Here is a 27,667-nt window from a genome sequence, read left to right as displayed (position 1 = left end):
CAAGATATAAATGTATCCCTAACAGACTGCCACCAGACTGCCATCCACCTTCCACAGGTTCTGAAAGAAAAAAATTATCCCGGAAGCTGTAAGCAAATTCATACACGAGTGTACACACAGGAATATTCACAAAGTGACAGGTACACAAATATGAATGAGGCCAAAGATCAAAGTCTTATATTTGTTTATCTGAATTATAACATTTTTTGTTTTAATCTTCTGTAATGAAATCGCCATCCCTCGTAAGCACTGTGGGAACATCCAGGCAGCCAGGAGTCAGTGGCCCTCTGAACAGTCAACAGTTTTTCTGGTTTGCTTTTCTCTCTTTCATTCCATGTCCTCATAGCCACTCCTCTGTCTGTAATAAGAAATCAGAGCTATTTTCTACTTCTACCTCCTTCTGTCTACACAGGATTTTTCACCTCTACGTTCTTTGGAGTCACAGAGTTCATAGGGAAGAACATAAATAGTCTATCTGCCTTAATCCCTCTGATCCTCTGTTATCTTAGAATCATAGAATCATTAAGGCTGGAAAAGACCTCTAAGTCCAACCGTCAGCCCAACACCACCATGCCTCCTAAATTGTGCCCTGAAGTGCCACGTCTACACATCTTTTAAATACCTCCAGGGATGGTGACTCCACCATCTCTCTGGGCAGCCTGTTCCAATGCCTGACCATTCTTTCAGTAAAGAAATTTTTCCTAATATCCTATCTAAACCTCCCCTGGCGCAGCTTGAGGCCATTTCGTCTCGTCCTATCACTAGTGACTTAGGAGAAGACACCACCCCCCACCTCACTACGATGTTCTTTCAGGTAATTGTAGAGAGCGATAAGGTCTCCCCTCAGCCTCTTCTTCTCTAGACTGAACAATCCCAGCTCCCTCAGCTGTTCCTCATAAGACTTGTTCTCCAAACCCTTCACCAGCTTCTTCTTTTATCTTTAAGATTTTTAATGTTAAGACAAAACAATACCTCATACTATGTCTGGCAGAGCAATTACTGAGGACTGTTGTCTTCCATGTATGCCTTAAGCAGAAAACATAAAGAAGACCTGACATAATCTGGTGAGTGCACTGCATTGGATCCATCCTCATATCACAGGGTCTCCTGTTGCATTTGCTCCGTGTCCCTGGGAAATATCTCTCTTTCACATATGTACTGTCAGTCTAAGCTGGGGAAACAACTTTCATGAGATTCAGCTTCCATTGCTCATTTTAGCCATGGGTTGGCCAAGGCTGCTGATCAGGAAACTCTCAGCTGCAAATGGAAATTTCAGAATATCTTTTAATGCTGATTCACCTGGACCTCTGCTGTGCCAGGATTTCAATATTTGTTAAAGAAGATAAATTGCACTCCTAGCAAATCTGGGCAATGTTTGTCCTAGCAAATAATTGATCCCTTTCTTTTCCACCTATGCTTTTAGAGATGTAGTTTGAGAGAGTAATTAGTGCCTTTATTTTCTAAGTACTGTGTATGTATGATAATGCTTAAAAGTCTTAAAAAAGCCCCCCCAAATTGTTCTATGAGACAATAAACATTGTGAAACAATGCCTATTGTCTTGACAAACAGAAGAAGAAACAAATTACTGGAAAGGAAAATTGACCTGGCAAAGAGGATACTACATAGCAGTGGAGGAACAGGAATAATTGAATGCACATCTCCAGATGGAATTGTTCATGTATTTTCTCAAATAAAAAAATAAATCATACACACAGCTCTGGACAAGCTTAAGAGACACTAAAATAGATTCCTCCAAGCTGTTCTTTCATAAAGACAATACTTCAGATGTTCCTTATTGCTTTGATGAGAAAAGATGAATGCTGGGAATTAGCAGTGCTTTGCTGCCTGTAGCAGGAGCACATCCTCATTCTCTTGGCATGTCTACAGATGATGTTTCCCTTTTTGTGATCTTCAGCTCAAGGCTGAATGAACTGAAGTCCTTTACCACCATTCCAATGACAGTTCAAGCACTGATGTAGTGCAGAACTTGACTTGCTTATGCATAAACATCCTATGAAAATCATGCGTCCTCCAAGACTAATATAACTTTATGTCCATGATACCCTCCACTTGCTTCAAGGCTATATTCCCCTTGGTCCCAGGAGTAATGTAAAATGGACCATGAGCCATGGGGGCCTTTCTTTTTTTCTGTCTCAGACTGTTATGTTTTACTAGTTGTAGTTATATTTTACTAAATTCCTATGCCCCAAGCTTACAAAATGAAAGAAGGAAACCTGAGGCAATATTTTTATTTTTTCTGTTTTCTCTCTGAAGTTGTAACTGCAGATCACAGTATCATTGGGTAGAAATCCCACCCCTTAATCTTCAGTGGAAACACTCATCACTACTCCTTGCAGATCTGTGATCACGTGGGTGGTATGTAAACAGGGTTCAAGCTGTGTTTTAGAGGGGTCATTCACCTCCTGTGATAATCTCATGCATCTGATCTAAACCTCTCTGGGAATCACTTAACTCTTGCCTTTTCCCCTTTTTTTCTCTCTCTTATTTCTATCTGTCCTCTATTCCTTCATTTCTGGTCCTATTGTTTTTCCTTTTTCCTTCCCCTCATCTTCTCCCAGATGAAGAAACATGTTTATTAGAAATGTGTAATGTAAGAAAGTTGAAAGACAGAATGGAGAAGGTCTGATTGTTCTAGTCAGACAGTACTCTGAATCCACAATTGTCCTCTTACATCTAAAAATTGCATTTCTGCTATCTTACACCTAACCCTACAATTTTAAGCCCAGTTTCTAGACTGGAGGACTGGAGAACAATTGCCAGACCTCCTGTATGATACCAAAATTCTCAGCCAAAGTGACTTACCTTAAGGTATTCAGGAGTCTACTTTCAAGGGAGGTTTCTTTGGGGATCTGCCTGGGCTATGGGCATTATTCATCTCACAGAAAGTCAAGAGGGCAAGTGTGCTAAAACATCTGAGCTCCTCAGATAATATGGTAATACAGTCTTAAAAACACTCAACAAGGTGAACGTTTCATTATAGATTTTAGAAAAGGATAAGATTAAAATATTTACTTAGGTTTAACTTTAACTCCATAAAATAATCTTGATGAAATGCACTGAAATGAACTAGATTAAAAAATAATTTCAAGATTGTCTCAGTTTTGTCTTCTCAAAAGTAGGTCTGAGCTTAGCAGAAAATTTTCCTTTACAATCAAAATTATTATATGTCCAGTGCCACAATCAAAAAGCCTTCTGAAAATGCCCAGGTTTTTTATATATGTGCAGAGAACAAGATTGTTCTCAAGTATAGCAGTTCCTGAATGAAGCAATTACAGCATTGGGCCTAATTTTAAACCACATTTTTACTAAATGAACGAAAGTTAAATGAATCCACAAATGGAGAAGTCTCTGACAACTTCATGATGTTTTGAAGATAAAAAACTTCCCTCATTTACTTGTGAAAAGTTATTTTCAACTGCTTTCTCCTCATAATTCTGTTTTATTCTCAGACACATTTCTAGTTAGTCAGTAGAAATGTAAAAATGTAATAAAATTATGAGACTTGTCAAATAACATTTTACGTATGTTAATTTCTAGAGGCAAGTGTCTTGACTTACTGATCTGGCATAAATTGAATAGCAATGTCAGAGGCCCACAGTCTATCCTTCTGTATGTTACTATTAGGGAAGTAACTTTAGTTAAATAAGCAATTAGAAAGATGTTATGGAAAATACTCACAAAACTGACAGAAAGAAAACTTATACAAGCATATTTGTATGGCTGCTCTCCATACCAGTCAACAAGCAGCAGCTTGAAGCAGTTCATCAGCAAGTAAAGATCAAATTATTAGGAAGATGCTCTCCACTTCATAGAAATGATCCACCTCAGTGCAAAGTGGGACAGTACAACCCTACCACCAGGGATGTCTGACTGCAGAGGATCTCCAGGGATGTCTGGGACCCAGCCTGACCTGACACAGTTAACAACCTCTTCCTCCCAGCTACTGATAGTTGTCACTGTGATTATTCAAGAAGCTGGAAAACAGAGCCTGGATAAGCCCTAACAAGTAGGTGTTAGCATCAATATTTAAAGTCTGACATCAATATTAAGACTTTCACAGGTGGGAACTTCATTCAGCCTTGTGAAATACTTGGGGCTGGTATTCATGGATTATTTACCTTCTTTCTCACTCACCTTCAAAACAAGCTCTTCATCATAATGTTTTTAGAGAGATCCACAAAGGGATTTTTTAAGCTGAAAAGCTTTAAAGAATTGAGAGCTGCCAAAGAGTCTTGTGCCAGTCTGGAAAACATAAGTTCAAATTCAAACAGGATATGGGATGTAACAGCTGTAGCACTGCGTCCCCCCAAGGTGCAAGCTAAACTTTGCCATTAGCACAGTCTGAGAATGCGCCTAGAAGATCACGCTGTGCACATGAGGTTTCCAGGGGAGTCTGAGAATTCCTCCAGGGTTTAAATACTTTATAAATTACTGTTGCCAGGATCTGTGTAGTTGCATGCATGCCTTGTCAAAGAAATGTTGGCAATGAGGGTACCTCATGGGCAGAAACATGGGGCCAAGAGTATTTAGGAGTCTTCAGTATTACACTGCACCTGTGCAAAGGACTCTGTCAGAGGAATGGGTGATTTCTTTATTACCATTTTCAGATCCCCAAAAATCACTGTCTCCATATTATTTCACTTGTAATTTTTGGATGCCTTTGTTTCTTTTTTTCCTATGGTGATGCTTAGGACCTGATCTGACAAGAATTAATGTTGATTAAATGCAATTACACTGTAACTTTGATGTTATACTTGGAGATTTTCCCAGTGTGAATAAAGCCAAAAGTGTTCTGTTCCCAACATGGCAGGTCACCAAAGTTTACTTTGCTCCATACATAAACTGCCATATACTACTTCTTTTTAAATTCACCAGCAGAGCTATGTAAGAATAGTTCCATGTTCTTCCTCAGCCTCAAGTGTAAAAGGACCTGTACATCTTCCTGTTCATTGTTAAAACGTATTTATAATACAACAACACATGGTGTTTCCACCCTGTAAAACCACCTAATTAATAATATCTGAACACATCATGGGCTCTATGCCAGCTACTGTGTAAAATTGAATTACCAGGAAATCACAGTCGTTCACTGCATTGCCTGTGATTGTTTTCTGCACTCATTAATATGCAGAAACCCCCTCATTTTCAAGTCATCTGGAAAACATTTATTTTCAATGAAGTTCTCATTGCTTTAATTTGCCTATTCATGGTCAGCACAGCGTTACACCTGCAGACAATCTAGTATGAGATTTCTCCACTTTTGGCCAAGGAATCTCTTTCTGCTGTAATGCAGATGGTGTATATCTCCTCTTAGGATCTGCAATTCCCTATGACTACATAAGGGCTTTTGAATCATCTGGATCTTACTGAAATAGACTGACTTAAAATTTTTTTTTAACTTTGAAATCTAGCCCTGGACCTAAAACATTACAGCTAGCCACACTTCTTTATGCTAATCACTTCAACTCAAGTAGCTGTTGTAATTAGTGAAGCGTGACTAGAGTCTTATGACTGTAAACTCTGTAACAAAGCCCTGCCTGTGCCACAGTCTGAATGGTAAGTACAATACTCTCATCTAGTAACTATACTAAACCTCATTTTGTCCATGAACAGCTTGGCACCTTTCCTCTCTACAGCTTTAACAGAACAGATCCTCAGTCAGCTGTTTTTATTTCTAGGATTTTACAAGCAGATGTTCAGTCATGGAAATATATTGCCATGATACTATGCTAAAGTTCACTCTGAAGCAGACTTCAAGCTCTTCAAGATCATATAGCACGCTGATGAAAAGCTGAGTTTCATCTTTCCTCATTTGCTTATGCTTCTATCATCCACGGTAACATGACTTAAATTAAGATGTGTGCTTCCATTAGATAAGCAGAAAGTAAGAACACATTTATGCGCTGAAGGAAGATGAAATGTTTACTCATCCATTAGTGACCAAGCAGAACAAAGTTACACATACTTGTACCATGATGAAATTACAGTTGCTGAAGGACCATCTTTCAGATTTTGCTTTGTCAGTCAGCCATGTGTTTTCTGTGGATAGATTAATGTAGGATTTAAGAAAGAGAGGAACATCATCCTATTTATCCCCATTTCCAGAGAATGTGTCTCAGATAAACACCAGTAACAGATGCATCTGACTTACCTTCAGAGCATAAGCCTACCCGTACTCAGACACAGATTTCCTTCATGTGCATTTAGGTTGTTTGCATAAAATACCATGCACCAAGAAGGATTTGGGCAAGCGGATAAGGACAGACAACATAGACCCAAACATGGAATTGTTTAGAGTATGGACGGGTCAGACACATTCATTTCTCTTTAGTTGAAGTCTAGCACCAAGTATACCTCATAATAGTTTGTCCTTGCTCAGCACTGGGTGATAAATAGGGAATGGCTGTTGTGGATGCTCCCTCCTAGTTGCTGTATGCAACAACGAATTAGGAGATAAACAGGACAGACTGAAATTAGCAAGGGCATGCTGAACTTCAGCACAGGTACATTGGCTTAGCTGCCTTTCCAAGGGACAAGCTCCTCTTTAGGTCATCACACACAGCCAAGATGACCTATCAAAATGAACTTAAGAAACCCTCAGCACCAATAAAATACACCATTTTTCTTGACACTTTGCTTCTGTTGGTACCTCTAGTAAATCTGATGGATACATTTGGTACATTTTCATCATTTTTGTGGTACAGTGCCTGAACATAGGTGGATAAGAAATTTCTTCTGAGAACACTACCACATCATTCCTCTACTCTGACATGGGTGGATTTGGGAGAGCGGAAGAATACTGTCTGGAGGCAGAAGAGAGAGATTACTGTCAGGATGGCTTGGCTCATGTCAGCAACTTGTGTTGATTAATTTTGCTTGATATATCAAACCTCCGAATCACTTAGCTAACTAAGCAAGCAATGTGTTACATATATTGTAGGATTTCAGCACAAAATATTTCACTCTTTTTGCCACTGTAGTGAAATGTTATGAAATAGAGAGTACCAAGTACCTATGAAAGGATTTTCAAGGCTTCAAACATCTCCATGTGCCCTAAGGAACACAGATCCTATTTATTATATAGATCAGTATGGGAATTTACATAAAGCCTGGCCCCACAGACTAACTGAGCAAAACCACATCTAGGAGCACAGAAAACTTGGAAGTGGAAGGGCTGACTAAGCCCAGGGCTGCCCTCATGAAAAGAAAAAAAAAAAGTGCTATTGTTTTGTCATACTAAATCAGTGAATCTTCAGTTAAACTCTTGATGAATTACTATGCAGCTACAATGAAAATATTCTCAGAAGATCCTGATAAGGAGGAAGAACTGGTTGCAGATGTGATAATCAGTGGCATCCTTGAATAGGAGAGTTCAAGATACTGAAGGGTGTGAGAGGAGCAGAGTACGGACCCTGGATTTCAGGTGAGCAGGTTTCAATTTCTCCAGGAAACTGGTGGGTGGGATTTCACAGGAGGAAGCTCTAAAGTGAACTCTAAAGGAGCTCAGAAAACCTGTAGGTCTTTAAGGACGGCATCCTCCAAGTGCAAGAAGAGTCCATCCCAGTACTGAGGAACACAAATAGATGTCTCAGGAGATAGGTTTGGCTAAGCAGGGATTTCATGATGGAGTGCCAATGCAAAAAGGCAGTACCAGAAGTGGAAGGTAGATCAGGTTACAATGGAGAAATATAGCATAAACAGGTAGGAATGGTGTTAGGAAAGCTAAAGCTCAACTGGAGTTGACACTTGCAAGGCCATCAACATCAACAAAAGGAATTTCTATTGCTATGTTGGTAGTAAAAACCGGAACAAAGAAAATTATGGCCTAATGTTGAATGGGTGGGTAATTTAATCAGTGAACATAGAAAAGGCTGAGGTACACAATGCCTTCTTTGCTCAGCCTTCATCAACAAACTCTCCTAGGCCTCTGTGCTTGGCCAGGCGAGTTCAGTGAGAAGGAGAACTACTGGTGGAACCTTGAGTCAATCACCACAGGCTGGGGAACTTCAAGCTGAATAGCTACACTTTAGTCACTGGACAAAATCATGGAGCAAGTTCTCTGGGAACATGAGGAGAAGGTGGAAGAGTCAGCATGGATTTGCCAAGGTTAAATCATGCCTGACCGATTTGATTGCTTTCTGTGACAAAATTATTTGATTTGTGGATAAAGGAAAAAGCAACAGATGTTTTTTACATTAAATTTAGCAAAGCACTCAATGCTTTCTTGCTCAGTATTCTTGTATTTGGAATGTCTAGATGGGTGGACAGCCACATACTTAAAACTGATTGAATAGTCAGTATCAGAGGGGACTGGTTAATGGATCAGTAGACTGACTGGCGATCAGTAACCAGTGGGTTATGGCAGGGGTTATTACTGCAGCCTGTCTTGTTCAACATCTCTATCAATGACCTGGAGGAGGTGACAGAGTGCTTGCTCATCAACTTTACAGATGATGCCAAATTGAGAGCACAGGTTGATACATGTGGGAGCAGGACTGCCATCCAAAGAGACCTATACAGGCTGGAAGAATGGTGTAAAGGACTGGAAGAATTAATGACTCAAACATTGTTGTAAAGTGGGATGCAGTGAACCACAGGTGGGAAATTGATGGACACAGGGCGTGAGGGGTACTTTGGAGGATGCACCGTCCCAGGTTCTGCTGTGCCTCACGTAGCAACTTGCTGAGGGCAAACAAAGTTTATTTGAGGAAGGGGTTTATGACTGCCAGAAAGACTTTTCATGATCACCCCTCACAATGGCACCTGTGCAGAAGATCACAAAACTTCTGGAACAAGAGCCATATAAGTTCACAGGAGGCGTACCTGGAGGCAGGGCTTAGATGATGAAAGACACCACAACAAAAAGGCTGGTGTGCACCCACCACCAGAGGATTGTCACGTCTGTCGTCATCAGTGCTGGATCCAAGGGTGGCGATATCTGCCTGTATTTCCCTCTCTCTCTTTTCCTCTCTCTCTCCCCCTTACGTTCTTTTCCTTTTCTTTTAAAAATATGCTTAATAAGAACCTCCACCAACAATGCTTTTCCATGTTTTCAAGTTCAAGTTGACTTTTCAAGTTCAAGTTACTTCTGCATTGAAATAAAATGTTTAACTAATTGTTTGGTGTGGTTTCACCTTAACTTAGTCCGAGGGGATCATTAGAACCTTGGTTGCTCTCCTCCTCCTCTCAGGTTGGGAGGCGACAAATGGACCAAAAGGAAACTTCTGAAATTCAGTGCAGGCTGTGAACTCATTGGCTGGGGAACAACTCTGGTTTTCAGCAGATCTGTGGAGTCTTGGTAAACAGCAAACTGTATATGAACCAGCAGTTTACCCTGACAGAAAAAGAGGTAAACAATATCCTGGGCTGTATTCAAGGGCACATAACAAGTAGATTGGGAGAAGTGATTATTTCCCTCTACACAGTGATTCTTAGACCATATCTAGAGTACTGCATCCAGTTTTTGTTCCCCAATACAAGGAAGACAAACCGAATGAGATGAGAGTAAGGCCACAAAGATAGAGGTAATAGAACATCTGCCCTGTGAGCAGATGCTGGAGGAACTGAGCTTGTTCTGCCCAGGCAAGTGAAGGCTTCAAGCAGACCTAACAGTAGCCTTCAAGTGCATATGAAGAAGTCATTGAGAAGATGGAGCCAGATTCTTCACAGCAGTGGTATGGTGGGAGGACAAGAGGCAAAAGGGAGGTTCCAACTTGATATAAGGAAAAAGCTTTTCACTATGAAGACAGTTCAACATTAGAACAAGTTTCTCAGAGGGTTTGTGCAGTTTCTTTCCTCTGAGGCATTCAAGATCAGATTGGGAAAGGCCTGAGCAACCTTGTCAGGCCTCATAGATGACCCTGCAGAAGTATGGACAAAAGAACCTCCCCATGTCCCTTCCCACCTGAATTGTTTCATGATCTTATGATCCTAGTTCTCAAATGATATGAACTTGCCCTAACAGAGACTATGTCAATCAAAATAGATTGTACCCTGATCTATCCATGTTCTGTATCACCCCCTGAAAATACAGAATAAGATTGTTACAGAGAAGATTGTCAGTTCTAACTGTAGGTTTCCCTGGCTAACTCTTTTTGAGCTCATACAACAACAAGGACCTAAGCTTGAAATCTCAAAATCTCATTTGAAAACTAAGTTATCTCTTCTCTTGTAGCTTTATGATCCATATCATGAAATGGGGAGCTATTTCATACTAAACAGCTCTACCTGGTTAGGTTTCTTTTCTTTTGACTTTTCAGTGCCAAGACAATGGATGAAACATCACCCACAGAAAGGTTAAATAGTGGTTAATTGCTTTTGGTTTTGTTTTATGCATTTGCTTTCCTTCAACCGACTTTTTAAAAACTCTCCTGTCCTTAACGGATTTTGTTTTATTTAGTGACATGTATAAGTAGTCAAACAGGACTCTCACCATTGCTGACTTTACTTTTTTATACATGACAGGGCTTTCCCAGTCCTAAAGGTGAAATATACAAGTGGCAAATACAAACAGGAAAGGGTTACTATAGGCATACTGAAGTTTCTAAGTGAAGAAAATGGTCAATGGTTACAAACATGCAATTCCCACTTGTGTGTGTGTTTGATGTGATCAAAATTAATAGAAATAGACTAACCAAGTGCCTCCAAAGGTTCATATGTCATATTTAAAAAGGATGCAACTCATAAAATAAATATACTAATTTGAAAATGAAAGAGGTAGAAATTGAAGATCAGCTGCAGATAATAGAAAAGGATTGAAACAGTATAACTAAGAAGTGCCCTGAAAAGATACAGAGCTTAACTAATGGAGACTGTGAAGGTAAATGGCTACAAGGAACTCATAACAATGAGCTATCTGGAATACTCAGGAGGAAAAAAAAAAAAAAAGCAGTCATTCAAATACCATTACTCAAGAGAGCAAAAACTACTGGGCTTCTTACTTGCTTACTTACTACTTACACTTCTCTTTACTAGATCTCACAGTACTGTATAAATAAAGATGAATATAATAACATAAAATCAGATCAGAGCACAAGTAAAACCAGTAGATTCACTCTGTAGTTTAGATTTTTAAGACACTCACTTGGTGTTCAGAAGGTCAAAGCCACACCTTTTTTTCAATGACTAATTACAAAAATGTTTAGTATCTTCATGAGGATGGGCTGAAAGAGCCACAGCCTAGGCATGTAATGGCTGTATATTCTGGTTTTGTATCTTGAAAATAAGTTGAACCAGTTTTAGACCCCTAAGTTCAAGGAAGTTCTGAGAGCTCCTGAGATATTTCTCTTTGCTTTGACATTATCTGCCAAGAACATGCAGGACTGTCTGGTCATCTCCCTTAAGCATTTCTTATTTGCTGACTCAGATGGTTTCTCAACCAAATTTCTGTGTAGTATGAATTTTTCTTTTTGGTGTTCACAGTCGTGAGTTAATGCCAGTAGGCAGTTAAGTCCCACACAGATTCCTGCTCAGTCTCCCCTTAGTGGGATGGAGGAGAGAACTGGAAGTGTAGAAGTGAGAAAACTTGTGGCCTGAGATAAAGACAGATTAATAGGTAAGGAAAAAGCTAAATACACAAACAGAGCAAAATAAAGAATTAATTCACTACTTCCCATTGGCAGCCAAGTGTTCAGCCATTTCCAGGAAAGCAGGCGTTCATCACATGTAACAGTTTCTTGGGAATACAAACATCCCCCCATTCCTCCTTCTTTCCCCAGATTTTATTTCTGATCACAACATCATATGGTATGGGCAGACTATCCCTTTGCTCAGTTGGGGTAAGCTGTCCCAGCTGTGTCTCCTCCCAACTTCTTGTGCACCCCCAGCCTACTTGCTGGTGGGGCAGTGTGAGAAACAGAAAAGGCCTTGGTGCTGTGCAAGCACTGATCAGCAACAACTAGCTCATCCCTGTGTTATCAGCACTGTTTTAATCACAAATCAAAAACACAGCACCATACAGCTACTGTGAAGAAAATTAACTCTGCTAGCAAAACAAGTACATTCAATTAATTTTCTCTGTATATTGTGCAGGAAGCCTAGAATGCTAAATGACAGCAGAAGATACCAGTGTGGGAGAAAACCCAAAATTAGTCAGTACGATAATTATGTAAGACAAGACCCCAGCCCCCAAACTGAGCCCAGATATCTAATGAAGTAATGTGCATCCCCAGGAAAATGACATAAGGCAACCTGCATTAAGTATCCGGCTACCTTATGTGCTTCTATATCCTATTTGTATACCCTTCAAGTATGCCTACAAAAGAGGAAATATTACGGAAATTGCCTGAACTTTTCTGTAAGTCCTATGTTACTCTGTAGTTCTGAAAATGCTTTTGAAGCTGCTATGCCGTTACCATTAAAAATAAAGATTCTAATAACCATGTAGTATTTGTGTCTGACCATAAAGACAAGTTCAAGTGTAAAACTGCAGTTCCTGAGAAGAAAATAAATATGCTTCATATTAACAGAGGAGAACTTAGGTATAGGTGTCTTGCAAAAGTGATGGCATGTATAGAATCAATAGAATTGTTAAAGTTGAAAAAGACCCTTAAGATCATTGGGTCCAACCTCTAACCTATCACTGCCCAGTCCACCACTAAACCATATCCTCAAGCACCACGTCTACCCTTCTTTTAAGTACCTCCTGGGATGAAGACTCAACCACTTCCCTGGGCAGCCTATTCCAATGCTTGACAACCCTTTCGGTGGAGAATTTTTTTCTAATGTCCAACCTAAGCTTCCCCTGGCACAGCTTGAGGCCATTTCCTCTCATCCTATCGCTTGTTACTAGGGAGAAGAGATCGACCCCCACCTCGCTACAACCTCCTTTCAGGTAGTTGTAGAGAGAGAGATAAAGTCTCCCCTCAGCCTCCTCTTCTCCAGACTAAACAACCCCAGTTCCCTCAGCCGCTCCTCATAAGACTTGTTCTCTAGACCCTTCACCAGCTTCATTGCCCTTGTTTGGACACGCTCCAGCACCTCAATGTCCTTCTTGTAGTGAGGGGCCCAAAACTGAACACAGTATTTGAGGCATGGCCTCACCAGTGCCGAGTACAGGGGCACTATCACCTCCCTGCTGCTGCTCGCCATGCTATTCCTGATACAAGCCAGGATGCCATTGGCCTTCTTGGCTGCCTGAGCACACTGCTGGCTCATGTTCAGATGGCTGCCAACCAACACACCCAGGTCCTTTTCCTCCATGCAGCTCTCCAGCCACTCCTCCCCAAGCCTGTAGCGTTGCATGGGGTTGTTGTGACCCAAGTGCAAGACCCGGCACTTAGCCTTGTTGAATCTCATACCGTTGGCTCCGGCCCAACGATCCAGCCTGGCCAGGTCCCTCTGTAGGGCCTTCCTGCCCTCCAGCAGGCCAACACTTCCACCCAGCTTGGTGTCATCTGCAAACTTACTGAGGGTGCACTCAAACCCCTCACCCAGATATTCAATGAAGATATTGAACAGGACCGGCCCCAACACTGAGCCCTGGGGAACACCACTCATGACCAGCTGCCGACTGGATTTGACTCCATTCACCACCACTCTCTGGGCTCAGCCATCCAGCCAGGTTTTAACCCAGTGCAGAGTACACTCGTCTAAGCCGTGAGCAGCCAGCTTATCCAGGAGAATGCTGTGGGAGACAATGTCAGGGGCCTTACTCAAGTCCAAGTAGACAACGTCCACAGCCTTCCACTCATCCACTAAGCGGGTGACCTTATCATAGAAGGAGACCAGGTTAGCAAGGCAGGACCTCCCTTTCATAAACCCATGCTGGCTGAGCCTGATCCCCTGGTTGTCCTGCATGTGCTGCGTAATAGCATTCAAGATGTTCTGCTCCATGACCTTTCCCGGCACCTAGGTCAGGCTGACAGGCCTGTAGTTCCCTGGATCCTCCTTCCGACCCTTCTTGTAGAGGGGCATCACATTCACTAGTTTCCAGTCATCTGGGACCTCCCCGGTTGACCAGGACTTCTGATAAATGATGGAGAGTGGCTTGGCGAGCTCCTCTGCCAGCTCCCTCAGTATCCTCAGGTCAATCCCATCCGCCCCCATGGGCTTGTGAACATCCAGGTGAAGGAGCAGGTCAGTGACTCCCACCTTTTCAACAACTGGGACTTCATTCTGCATACTATCTCCGTCTCCCAGCCCCTCTGCCCAAAAACCCCGAGGATGACCAGTCTGACTATTAAAGACTGAGGCAAAGGAAAGCATTAAGTACCTCAGCCTTCTCCTCATCTTTCGTGGCAAAGTTACCTTCCGCATCCAACAAAGGAGGGAGATTCTCCCTGGCCCTCCTTTTGTCACTGATGTATTTATAAAAACATTTTTTGTTATCCTTAACAGTGGCGGCCAGTTTAAGTTCCAGCTGGGCCTTTGCCTTCCTAATCTTCTCCCTGCATAACCTCACAACATCCTTGTAGACCTCCTGAGTCACCTGCCCATTCTTCCAAAGGCGATAAGCTCTCCTTTTTTTCTTGAGTTCCAGACTCAAAAGGTATACTTTTTAATGGATTTCAGCAATTAGGATTCTGCAAAGGGAATAATGAAAGACTGATTTGTAAATTGATAAGTTATCTCATTTCTGACCTTTGGCAGTGTTACTTTGAATGGCAAATCTGTTGTGAGGACAGGCACGGTAGCTTTTTCCATACTACTGTGGAAAATAAATGGTTATAACTTTGTTTTCATGGGCCCCATTTTAATACGCAGTCAGCACTGTAACAGGTGCAGTTTTGTTTCTCTTTATTTCAGTTTTTTGAATTAGATTCCTTTGCTTTTTATTATGAGCCTATACTGAATGTACTAGTTCACATATCTTTTGCACAGGGCTCACTGCATAAATGGAGGTGCCCCACAGACAAATACGATTCTAGGCTTCCTTGAATTGTATGGTACTCCAGAAGAAACTTGTGTCTGAAGATGAAATTGATGTAATTAAGAGGTAGACAGAAGATTAGGAGAAGAAGCAGGGGAAAGTATATACGTGAGGAATATGTCAGAAGGTGGAGATTTTTTCTGTATTTTAATCCTGGGTAAGACCTTCCTATAAAGTCTCATTTTCTAACAGGCTATGCACATTTGTTTTAATATCAGGTTGTATGTGATATTAAAAAGGGTGCTTTCATTTGTCACAGAGATGCAAAACCCTCTACAGCAGCTTGTAAGTCTATCAAGTAATAAAACTAGAGAAAGTCTTGATCATATCTTTTCCTGTCAGGGAGTCACCCTAGTGCTGCTGATTGACAAAAAGGATTTGGGAAAAAAATAGAGAGTTTTAAAAGGCAAGCTGGCATATCATTCCATACTTGAGGAATTATATGGAAGTATATAGGGGAGGAGCTCCTGGAGCACTGAAAAAAGACAAGGACAGAAACAGAAAAATACTTCTTCCTTCCTACTGAAGAAAATCCAGACATAGAGGAGGTTAAAATATGAATACAAACACACACGTAGAGGAAGTATTTCTTAGAGTAGATCATCAAAAGGGGTGTCAGAACCACTTATCCCCAACAATACAGACAAGATTGTTGTGAATTAAAGGATTTATTTAATTAGCTATTAGCTGACCAGTCAATAGGAGAGCTAGTCTCACATAGGCAGACACACTTAAATATAAAGGTTTTATTACTTTAGCATTCAATCATATGCCTGAGTCTTTCAACTTAGGTCTTTGGAAAGCATTGGTGATGTAAGGTTTTAGCAAAGATCTTACTGAGAAAATACAGAGTTCCTGACTATATCACTTTACCCTTTTGCTTTTAAAAGTGAAGATTTGTGCTGTAGTTAGAAAGTGCTCTTACTTTTCAGCATTCATATATATTTGAGTTTAAATAGGTCACCTATTTTGTATTGTGAGGAGGTAGTTCTGACACTAGATCATTTGGTTTGTATTGATTGTTCTGCCAATAAGAGAAGTACCACTGTGGCTGCATTTGGATTTTTCTAAGGGAGTGCACCCTCAGGCTCTCCTAGCACCCAGTTCACCAACTACTGATATTGGAAAGCCCTCTTAAAAACACTGAAAAATCAATTCTAATGATGCTTGCTTTACCTGAGCAGTGTTCAAGGCTATAGATCAAACATTCATGAAGGAGAAATGTTGAACAAAGCCATAAATCACAACTACTGTTATTGTTCCCCCTCCTGAGGGGGAAATACTTTGCTACCATATGTAAAAAGCATTTCTAAATACCCTATCTTTGCCCTTCATAGGGAATAGAAGAACATCAAGGCTTGTTGTGAAAAGGTGGTGGCTAAAGATCTTAGCACAACCAAATAACCTAGACTAACCACATGCCTTCTCTCAGCACGGATTCCAGCAGACCATGACTCTGATGAAACTGTTATGCTTTTAGTCCAGCCAGGATCATCACCTGCAAGCTGATGAGCCACTCCTATCAGCGCCTCCTTGGTGAGATTAATATTTGTTAAAGGTCACTTGCTTTAGAATTATGATTGACACCCAGATATGTGTGTGCAGGCTGTCCAGAGCCAGTGCCAACTGTTGACACAATGCCATAAAGGTGACCTTTTGCACAATGACATTTATGACCCATTCCTGATTATTTCATATGTGGAATATCATGTGGTCTTACCAATGGGAGTTGGTGAGGCCCATCCCAAACATTGAGACATAGGGGAAGTAAGCATGCCAGTGTTCTCAAGCATCTCAGCTACATCCCAGTTTATCACATTAGAGTGAGACAGTCTCTATTGCTTCAACAGTCCAGGGCACTGCCCCCAGGAGACCAATCAAGCTAACAGTACCATGAGAATAGCCTGAATAAAGAACTGACACTTATCAGAATCCATTAGATTCTGTTTCATGTCCGTCATAAAGGATAGCATGTGGAAGCAGTGCGTACATCTATGTGCAGAAGCAGCATAGATGGAGTTCTGGGAAAATTATAAGTAGCTGTGATCTCATTGCTTTGTGAAAAAAAAGGACACTTAGGACCATAGTTCAAATTCTTCTGCTTGCATCTGCCTTGTATCTCCTTAAAACCTATTCTTGTCATTTTATTATCTTTCAGTTCGAGTGCAAGAAAATTAATTGTATCCCATTTAGTCTTTTCATCTTTGAAATATTTGGATTTGTCACATTTAGTTCAAGTTATAGCATTTGCTATGTAAGTCATGATCACTTACAGTCAAAAGTTTATAGCAGGTTTCTTCAGAAACCTAGTCTGAACTCACAGTTTATAACCAGTTTAAACAAACAGATGAAGGGAAAACTTTCAGCCTATAATGCACATTTCTCATTGATTTACTGTAAAAATTGCTTCAGGAATTGGATTCCTGTAATTCTTCTCTCCTTTTCTGGCTATGAAACTCTTTCTTTAATGACAGAGGAAAAAAGCCTTTAAGGAGATGTGGACATTTTTTGTAGAGGCAAAATGCCTCTTTGAGCATTAGAGTAAAAAATGCTCTACTGTCATTTATTAAGAATGGATTTTGCCTTGGCCAGGTTACAGTATGTCAACTCAATTTCAGCACTTCAGATTAATAAGTCCTATAGACCTCACTCCTCCCCTTTCCTCCCTTCTTCCCTCCCTTCCTCTCTTCTTTCCTCCCTCTCTCCCTCCCTCCTCCTTCTCCCCTTCCCTAATTCCTTCCTTTCTTCCACCTTTTCCCTCTTTCATCCCTTCTTCTGTCCTCCCGTATGATTTGATCATATCACAAACATCCTGATATCTAAACACCCATGTCTGTTCCTTGTTAATCACCAAATATCTGCTTCAGCACTCAATAAATTTTTATGATCACTTACTTCCAGTCTTATTTCTGCCAAATAAGTGTTTCTGTTTCTTGGAATCTATCAGCTCAAAGATATTAAAAATGTACCACAACATAGCACTATTATAAAGATCTATTCCTCCTGTAAAGCAAAGTTTTAAAATGGTGAGCAGCTTCCTCTAAAGTTGTGAGATAGTCATTCTTCAGTGTTTACCCATTTTATTGTCTCCAAGTCTGGAAACAATGTTTATAAAAATAAACTTTCCTGATTTATTCACAGGGACGCTGCTCTGAAAACTGTATGACAGTATGACACAGCAACCAGTTTCTTCTCCAGCATGTACAGACCTAATCAACAGTATTGATACCTTTTCATTAATCTGAGCCCAGCCATGCCCAGCAAGTTTGAGTAGACCCTGGGATGGTCTTTTAAATGTTACCTGTATGTGCTGTAAGCTTGGTGAAACCACGGAAAGCCTGAATCATGAAAAACTGCACATGAACTACAGTTTAAGAAAAAGGTGCCAAGCTAAGGTGGGGTGCAGATTCAGTGACTTAGGAGGAAACCCTCATATTTTAATGACAGGCCAAACTATTTAGATCTTATCTTCTGTAGCACATAAAATTCGAACTTTGCAAAATATGGTGAGCTTAGCACTTCAGAAAGTCTTCTTCAAGGTTATGAAGCAAAACCAACCTTCTGTTTTCTTGTTGATGTGCTTTAAACAGGAGTCTCAGTGAGCACAGTTTTCAAAATTCTTGTTTTTAACCTAATTATCAATGTACAATGTTTTGTGAGAAGCCTACTAGGAACATTATGAAGACCCATACCCTCCAAATTACTTCCAGAGGCCTTTCAATATGCTTTGGCTGATGTCTCTTCAGCAGGTAAGGGTTTCACATCTTAATAGTTTGTAAGATGACCCATAAGGCTATCTGAAAGGCACTATCAAGTACCTCCTTAACCCCAGGGGATACAAGGTTATTGTTCACACTGCGGATCACAAAACACCAAGACAAATGTACAGCTTTGTACTATTTGCTCAGTGGCATTAAATAAATTTTTTTAGTTTAAAGTTTTTGCCTGTAAATATAAAACATCTCTCTTCAGTACCACAGTAATTAATGCAATTTGTATACATATATCTCTAAGCCTATTCAAATTCATATTGAGCTCTGAAATGCTGGTGGAGGACAAAATACAGGCATGAGACCAGATGGGAGAGGGGAAATTACAGGAGACAGTAAAGATGGGCTTTCAATTTAATTTTATTTTAAATCTTCATTTTCGGGGGGGATGAGAATGCAAACAAAGGTGGCTATTAATGTCTGAATAACAAGGGACAATGATCAATTTTGACTTGAGAGTCAGGTTGGACATTAGGAAAATAGTCTCACCACAAGGGTGGTGCAGCACAGAAACAGGTACACAGAGGAGTTTTGGATCTCTAAGATTTTCAAGACTCTGGAAGACAAGGTCATGGCAGACAAGGTCTGATGCTGGATGATCTCAGATATCCTTTACAACCAATTCTTCTATGAGCCAATGGATAAATCTTACCAGAAATCCACTAACCTCAAAAGTTTAATTGATTTTTTAATCACTTGCTTTTCTTATAGTGTTAAACCCAAACTGACTTGTAAAAGACTCCCATAGATAATGACACTGATGCATGATCAGAATCAGTGGTATTTGGTTTTGGGAAGAATTAGTCCAGTCTATTTCACCCCTAGGTGAAACTCTAGAGGTTTATTTGTCAAGCACTGAACACTAAGAGAAAGGGTGAAGGGTGAATGAGTCAAATTTCCTCCCAGAAGAGTTTTTCTGGGCAAGCTAGTGAATTTTCTATTATTTATGAGAAGCGCAATGGGAGAAGCAAGAGTATAGTTTACAGTATAAATGAAAATAGTAACGAGGAAGCACTTTTTGTAACTGACTCTTATTTCCTGAAAGACAGGACTGTTTATTGGGCTCTATAGAATTTGTCATAAACTCTTTTGATGCAGAATCAGATCTCATCTTTTCCTATTTTAAAAGTTTTCCTAATGAGGACAATCTGAAACAGTGAGGGGACAGTAACTAATACTTTAACATCTGGTCAGGTCTGTGGGAAGCCTGAAACCAGATCTACAAGAGGTGTAAAGTGCCTCACTCATCTCAGTCAAACCTTTAGATGTTCTGTACTTAAGCAGCTGGGCAGTTTGAAAACTTCTTTCTCAAGATGCTACAGAAATCAGCACATCTGACAAGGAATCTGCAATTTTTTCCCATCTGGTTGCTGATATTTTGTTTGCCCAGCTAACCCCGTGGGAATTCTAGGAGCTAGAATCTATGCACAGCATAGTTTTGCCAAGTGGCTGTCAGTCCAGTTTGGCTATAGCAATAATATCATTGATTAGTATATGTTGCATATATTGTCCCCCTAGAAACTTTAATTTATTGATATTTTATACTGAAATTCCTAGATCAACTTAGAACTTCTCAGAGGTTTTTAAAAATCATTCATTCTGATACTATAGGCTGGTTGATCTTAGGGAACACGGTAGTATTTTCTTTCCCAGTTCTGCTTCTTTCTGAGATACAATCTCAATTAATTCATTGTAGCAAAAAGACAACTTCAGCCAACCAATGCTTAGATTAAGGAGTAGGAAGGTCTTCTAAGGACAAGGTTTTCATGTATGCAGAGGAATGATGGTAAAGTCTGCTTCTGCTGGAGCAGCTGAGGGATAAATATAGAAGCATATCTTACATACTTTGCAATTATCAACCCAGCATAAAACAGTAGCAAGGCCAGAGGCTTATCACATGGCCCATCTCAGAGATGCTTGCTTACATCTTCACTCGTTTCTTGTCTTGGATTGTAGATTTCTCAGGGCAGGCCCCAAACTCTTGTCAAAGCGGTCTCTGTGCACAGTTGAGAGCTTGACTAAAATGCTATGATTTCAGAAATAAAAACAACCTTATTCTTGAAATCAATAGTTAAACGCTTTAAATATTTCCCTAATCTTCTGTGAACCAAGTATTTGTTGGATTTGTTTATTCCCATTTAGAAAGCTTGTAAAATCAACTTTAAATGTTGTATTAACTTGTTTACTTCCATAAAAGAGATAGATAAGGATGGATTTGTTATTGTATTTATTACAGAAATCTGAAAAAATAGCACATATTACATGTTATTAGATATTGCAAACAAAAAAAAGAACCAAGTGCAAATACAAAGCCCAATTAAACTATTGTTTCAGTATATTAGCAATTTTATTGATATCTAATAAACAAGCAAGCCTGTTTACAGACGAGTTTCTCAAGAGTGCAGAAGGCACTTCGACACAGTTTATGGAAATTCATTAATCAACATTCACCCCATTAGTCTGACTTGCCATTTCTTTGCCTTGTTTGATTTCACAGAGTCACAGAATCACAGGTTGGAAGGGACCTCAGGGATCATCTAGTCCAACCTTTCTAGGAAGAGCGCAGTCTAGACAAGATGGCCCAGCACCCTGTCCAGATGACTCTTGAAAGCATCCAACGTGGCCAAGTCAACCACTTCCCTGGGGAGACTATTCCAATGGTCAACTGTCCCCACTGTGAAAAATTTCCCTCTCATGTCCAATCGGAATTGCCGCACGAGCAACTTGTGTCCATTCCCCCTTGTCCTCTCCACATGACTCCTTGTAAAAAGGGAGTCTCCATCTTCTTTGTAGCTACCCCTTAAGTACTGGTATGATTTAATGCATAATACAAGATGAAGCCCCTAACCAAGCTAGAAAATAAATCACAGTTATCATTTAAGAAATGGTGTAAACATCAAATTCAGCAAACTGTAATTATACATGCCAAACTGGGCCATCTGTATCATATTTTACAAGTATATTACTGAGAAAACTTTCTGTACTTATGTGTATTTTATTGCAAGCAGCTATAGCAAGGACTATTGCCTCACCATCCAAAATAGGTCATTCCACCAAGATGAAAAGAATTTTTTCCTCCAAAAAGCTTGTACTGTAGTTTAAACAGTCAATGACTTTAAAAAATAAGGGCTTTGATAGTTCTTATTTTGAACTGGAAATCAGTAGTTGAAACTCTATACAAATCTTGTATAAAGAAATTTCTGAAGTGGATTCCTGTGGAAAAACAGCTTTAATCCAAGAAATTTAACATGGACCCAAACATGACAATCCAAACAATTTGTCAGGTAATGTCCATGATTGCTACTAGAGAAACAAACAGAAAATTTGGCCCGTTGTACTTATTTCAGACACAAAGAAGCAGACAAGATACTCCACGTATTTAATATTTTTATTTTCAACAAAATACTTCTCATCTTACTACAAGCAACTGGATCAAAACATTCATTCTTATCACGTTACCATAAACTCATAAGTTGGTTCAGCAACATAAAAGGTAATTTGAAGTTAGCAATTTCAAGGAGGAAAGGAATGTTTGCTTTGAAATTATTGCAAAATTGTCAGGAGGGAGAAGAAAGACACCTTGCAACAGCAAGGAGGAGCAACACTGTCTCAGAATTTTAGGATATAACTCCAAATGCAAAAAATTTAAGCAAATCCTGAAGCAGCACATTCATGCAGAATAATAAGGCAAAAGTGCTTTGCCCTTGTGTGACCGTAGTCTTTGCTGTTTCCGAGTTTGAGCCAGATTGCATTGAACCAGCTCAAATGTTAGTCTAGTGCCTCCTATTACCACATCATCTTAGGTTCACATGGGCACAGCTCATGAGTATATGTCTTAATGGAAGAGGGTAGGCATTCCACATTTGCGTATTAAATTTAGTATTTCCAGCTTCTGGTGTGCCCATTATATCTGCTGACTTTTCCCACCTCAAATTTTCTTCTATAGCTGTTTATCCTCCAGATCAAACAAATTATGCTAAAAATGGTCTGCACCACTCATCATCAACAAAAAGACTGGGAAATCATTTATTCTTGGTGAAATATTCTGCCCCCTTTTCTCTAAGGTCTTTTTCCAGGAATTTTTTTTTTTTAATATGCAAGTCACCTCAGGAAACTAGAAGCCAAATTCCAACAGCAGTCAGGATTAAATTTTTTACAATGAGGTTGGTGAAACACTGGAACAGGTTGCCCGGAGAGGTGGTAGATGCCCTATCCCTGGAAACACTCAAGGTCAGGTTGGACGGGACTCTGAGCAACCTGATCTAGTTAAAGATGCCCCTGCTTATTGCAGGGAGGTTGGACTAGGTGACCTTTAAAGGTCCCTTCTAATCCCCAAAATTGTATGATTTTATGATTCTCTACCGTATTTGCATTAAGCAACTCCAAAGAGAGGAAACAAAACACATAGTTCTGCTGCTGTTCTGTGCATGTGTTCAGTGCAAGGAGTTTGAAAGCTATTACAGAATGTAATTTAACAAGAGAAGGCACTTCTTTTCTTTTTATGGAGAGCAGATACAGAAATCTGTAAAGGCCTAGCACTGTTAACTGAGTTCTATTCTGCCTCCTGCAATGTCAATAGGTTTTTTTGAGTTCCAATATCAAAATTCTCATTACTGTTCAGTTTGTGATGAAGAAGGTCACAAAATCAGAACCAGGACTTACACAGCTTATACTTCAAACTATCTTTTAAAATATGATGATGATGATGATGATGATAATGTCACAAAGAGGAGCCCTTTTGTAGAAACGGCCATATGGACCTCCATCTTAACTGTATTTCAGCAGGTTTTCAATCAGTGAAAAGACTACTATACTGGGGCCAGAGGGAGGAGGGGAGAACTGATAGCTTCTTCTACAGTTACAGCAGCAACTCACAGTTCTGGTTAATGTGCCACATTGTTCCTATCTCCATAGACCACCAGTACAAATCCCAAAGGTTTTGGGGAAAGACTGACAATACTTAAGTGAGAGAAACCAGGTGACACTTTCAATTCAACAAAATAAGTGAAATCAAAAGCATGCAGCTGAATTCCAGAGAGACAGTCTTCTGTCAGTGTTCTATTGGAGCATAAATATGCATTCAAGTAAGAGAAGGAGGGCATTTAACTAAACATACATAACTGCAAAGATCATGATGGTCATTACAGCACCTGCAAGACAGGAGATATGTTTGCTGTGATATTTCAATACAATCAGAAATCCAATGGATTCAGCTTTTTCATTAGCTGCTCTGATTATCACAGGGTGATTTGGCTCAAAATCTAGTGCTAGATAATAATCTTTTGTTTCTTAAAAAACAAAGTTTCTGTCCCTAATCCTGTTGAAAGGAAATGTTAAGACCATGGATTGCATTCCACTTCTGCTATAGGAATGAAACTCCACACTCCTGAGAATACAAAAAAACCTGAAATGACAGTCCATTTCTCTGAACATTTCTCCATTTTTCTTAAAGTGGCCTTAGGCAGATGACAAACTGACAGACTGGCACAACATCATGCCTGGAGGAGAACTGTGTGGATGACTCTTGTTCTTTGGATGGTTTTAGACTTTCAGAGACAGAGAGAGAGTGTGCACCAGTTTCTGAACTGCATCTGCAACTGCTCTTTATTCATCTATCCAACATTTCTTCTCCATTTTTTCAGTGCTATATTGTAGCTCACTACCCAACCTTGATGGCTCATTAACAAGTCAGATAACTATGGTTCAGAATCCTAATCTTCCACAGAAAACAAAAGACCAGCTTCAGCTCACTTGGGACATTAATAGCTCTGCTGAAATTCCACACTGCTGAAAGTCACCTAATGAGGTCATACATGCTCTCATCAGGAAAAAACGTTCCCACTTCAGAGCCTTGAGAATCCTCTCAGGAATAGCAACCACTTCTTTTCAAAAGCTTAAAGTGCATTCATGTGACAATATAATAAAACAAACAAACAAAAAACCACACCCATCACCAAAAAACCCCACCACCAAAAAACTTCAAACAATCAAACCAAAACCAGTCCAAACCAAAACCAAAACAGTCCTGCCAGGATAGCAATGTTGAAATGCAGCTAATAGAGACTGCCTTTCTTCAGAGGGCTAAATCTCTCAGGCTCTGAATGCTAGCTGAGTAGTTACAGTCCTTTTAATCATAAAAGTGTCAGCAACTACCTTAATTCCTGAGCTTAGTTACAGGGTGGTTTTTATTTCGTTCATAAACCAAGAGCTTCACTGTCTTCTCTTTGCTATGAGAGCATTGGGATTTTGTGGAACTGGAGGGAGAGATTATATTGTATGTACAGTCTGGGAGAGGGCTTACTGCTCACTTCTTTGTAAATGGATGAAATTCCATTGCTGTCTTTTGCTCATTTCTGTAGGACATTACAAAGCATAACAAACCACCACAGGCCTTAGATCAACAAGCCCACCAACTTGGTGCAAGTATTAGTGCAACAGCAGGGACACTTAAAAGTAGGAGAGAAAAGACTGCATTCATCTATCATAGCATAGATGCCATGAACTGTTCATGAACTGTTCGTCATCAGAGTTCTTCAAGGCTGACGAATGTGTGTAGCATGCTGCAGTGCGTATGAACAGTTGGAAAAGACAACCGCTGTGGCAAAAGCACTCCATGCTGTGGAGTAAAAACACAGGCTTCTTAGACATCATAGACCTCCTCTTCCAGGGCATGACCAACCTCTCCACGAAGTTGGTGGAAGGTGTTGCGCCTCAGGATCTCCCAGCCATGGTGAGAACTAGTCCTCGATATGCTCCGTGACAACGACAGAGCAGATGGTTTCTTGTTGTCCAGGATGTTCCTATTGATTTCCAGCTTTTCTAGACCTTTGCCATAGTTATCCCTGTCCTGAGCCTTAAAAGCTTCTGTGTATCGCATCATCTTGTGTTTGTTGGGATCAACCCTGTCTTCAACTCTGTAAGAGGATTAAAAAGCATAAACTGAATTAAGTAGAAACTTACTGGTTTATCAGCAAAACCAAGCAGCCACAAGCAGCGAGCCCCTCCCAAAAATATGCCTGTTGTCTGGAATGCCCAGACATGCCAGAAAATCTATACAGAAACAGGAAACTGATTATAGGCATGGTGCTAGCAGCTGATAGCACACAATTATCTCCTAGACCTTAATCCCTGTCATTGACTTCAGTACATTTACCTGCCCATGGTTTCCTGTCCTCTAACTCATTTCCCAGTCATGATTTGCCCTTTCCACTTTGCCAGCTGTAAGCTATTGGCAGACCTACTCCACCTCACTCTAGCTCCAGATCCTTTGTATATATGTGTATATTAATCCATTTCCTTTGTTCTTGTCTTTCCTCCTCTGATACTCCATGGTTGCTAGCCTCAGGATGTCACTTACCTTTTGCTGAACTTTTATTCACTTCTACCAACCCTTCTTTATGTTACTTATAACTTCTTTTCTGAAATACTATCCCACAATACATGCAATGAACATACATGTAATTTGATAGAACTGGATCACACCAACACTCTTTTCTCATACATCCAATGAAGAATTGTTGCTGGGATATTGCTCTTGCAAAGTTATACTCTGCACCTTGGACTGAAGGTGTTGCATATTGGTACCACTTTAGGTCTGCTTGTTCTGCCCAGCAAATGTGAACATCCAGAAGGTGCATTTCTCTGCTAAAACCTGCAGAAAGTCCTGTTTCATACAGCCACCACTCCCCCTTCTGGATTTATCAGCAAAAGATGACACAGTTAGGAAAGACATGCCCAAACAAAGTTTAATCTTTTCTCATCCTGTTATAAATAAAGCCAGAAATAATGAGGAATCTAGTGTTATCTAGACTACAGATTGTTATTTCAGTGCCTAAACTGAAATCCTAGACCTAACACTTTGCCACCTGATGCAGTCTTTGCAAAGTATAATATAGTTACTAGGTTCATGCAAGAAAGAAATCTTGCCTTTAATTATTCCTTTTCTGTTTTTTAATCAACCGTAGTGCAGTTCATTGCTTCTAAATGCCTAATTGATTGATTCTGCCTCTGCCATTTCATGCATCTTACAGGGACAAGTAGGGCAGCCAACCAAGCACAGCAATGAAGCCTTGTGATACTTGCTATGAAAGTTTGAAAGAAAAATTCAGGCCTTATAATCCATGCAATTTCTGGTGTCTATCTCCTGTGACTACTGGATAAGAAAACATCAGCAGATTTCGCAAGGAATTGCACAGCAGAGCTTTCTGAGGGGAACAGTGCTTGTCTATCAGTCACAGGCAGAAAACGGATTGGTGTCTGTATTCGGGAAGGAAGGACTCCAAACACTCCTCCCCAGGACACTGGCAAGGCTCTTTATTAACATCCATATACTGGATTCTTCTTCTGGGATCCTTATGTGCACACACTAGAAGAGAACTCACCTGAGATACCATCGGTCCCCTAGCCCATACTCCCGCCCACAAATTCCAGAGCGAGGCCAAAGACACCGTGGCAGTTTCCGCTCCAGCATGACAGTAGTAGCGACAACCTTTAGAGTCAAAAACAAGAAAGAACTCAGATGAATTAGAAACTTATCAGACTCTCTTTCAAAATAATCAGTTTCATGAGTACTGACCCATCACCATACTTCATTACAGCTCCATATGTAATGAGGAAAAATCATAAAGTCAATATTCTGTTTATCATAGTTCTAATAATTCACTATAGTTCAAATAAATTCACTATTTTAGTCCTAACTGTGCCATGTTTTGAGGAAGCAATGGTGCTTTTAAAACACTGTTAAATTTCCTTCCTTTTATACCTGATGGCAACAAGTAGGGTAATTAATTTGCAAGCTAGAGGACAGTATTTATCTCTTTGACTTCTGATTGACTATCATCAGAACTTACCAACGTGGCTGCACAACTACGTTTAACCATTTGACTTATCGCTTTCTCACAGAAAAATACTAGGAAATGGATTACTTGTTGAGCAGCTATATAACTAATCTGATTGAATTTTTTTGCCTTTTGAGCTAAAGAGTCATGCCAAGTTCTCTTAATGGAT

At 40.1% G+C, this 27,667-nt stretch overlaps 2 protein-coding genes across 2 annotated transcripts in view; one reads left to right on the top strand and one right to left on the bottom strand.

Annotated features, from left to right (window-relative positions):
• Positions 1-27,667, top strand: part of LOC142064168 (ephrin type-B receptor 5) — a 315,634-nt gene that overhangs the window by 111,456 nt on the left and 176,511 nt on the right. The gene's annotated exons all lie outside the window — the stretch shown is intronic.
• The window catches only part of LOC142064139 (transient receptor potential cation channel subfamily V member 6-like), a 31,495-nt gene continuing 24,822 nt past the window's right edge, over positions 20,995-27,667 (bottom strand). Inside the window, exons 14-15 of the mRNA XM_075108758.1 lie at positions 27,043-27,149; positions 20,995-25,575 (exon numbers count right to left, since the gene is read on the bottom strand). Of these exons, the coding sequence (XP_074964859.1) occupies positions 25,302-25,575; positions 27,043-27,149 (381 nt within the window). The 3' untranslated portion in view covers positions 20,995-25,301. The remainder of the gene's footprint in view (positions 25,576-27,042; positions 27,150-27,667) is intronic.

The sequence above is a fragment of the Phalacrocorax aristotelis genome, chromosome 1 (assembly GCF_949628215.1).
Source record: "Phalacrocorax aristotelis chromosome 1, bGulAri2.1, whole genome shotgun sequence".
Taxonomy (NCBI): domain Eukaryota; kingdom Metazoa; phylum Chordata; class Aves; order Suliformes; family Phalacrocoracidae; genus Phalacrocorax; species Phalacrocorax aristotelis.
This window is presented reverse-complemented; position numbering and strand designations above follow the sequence as displayed.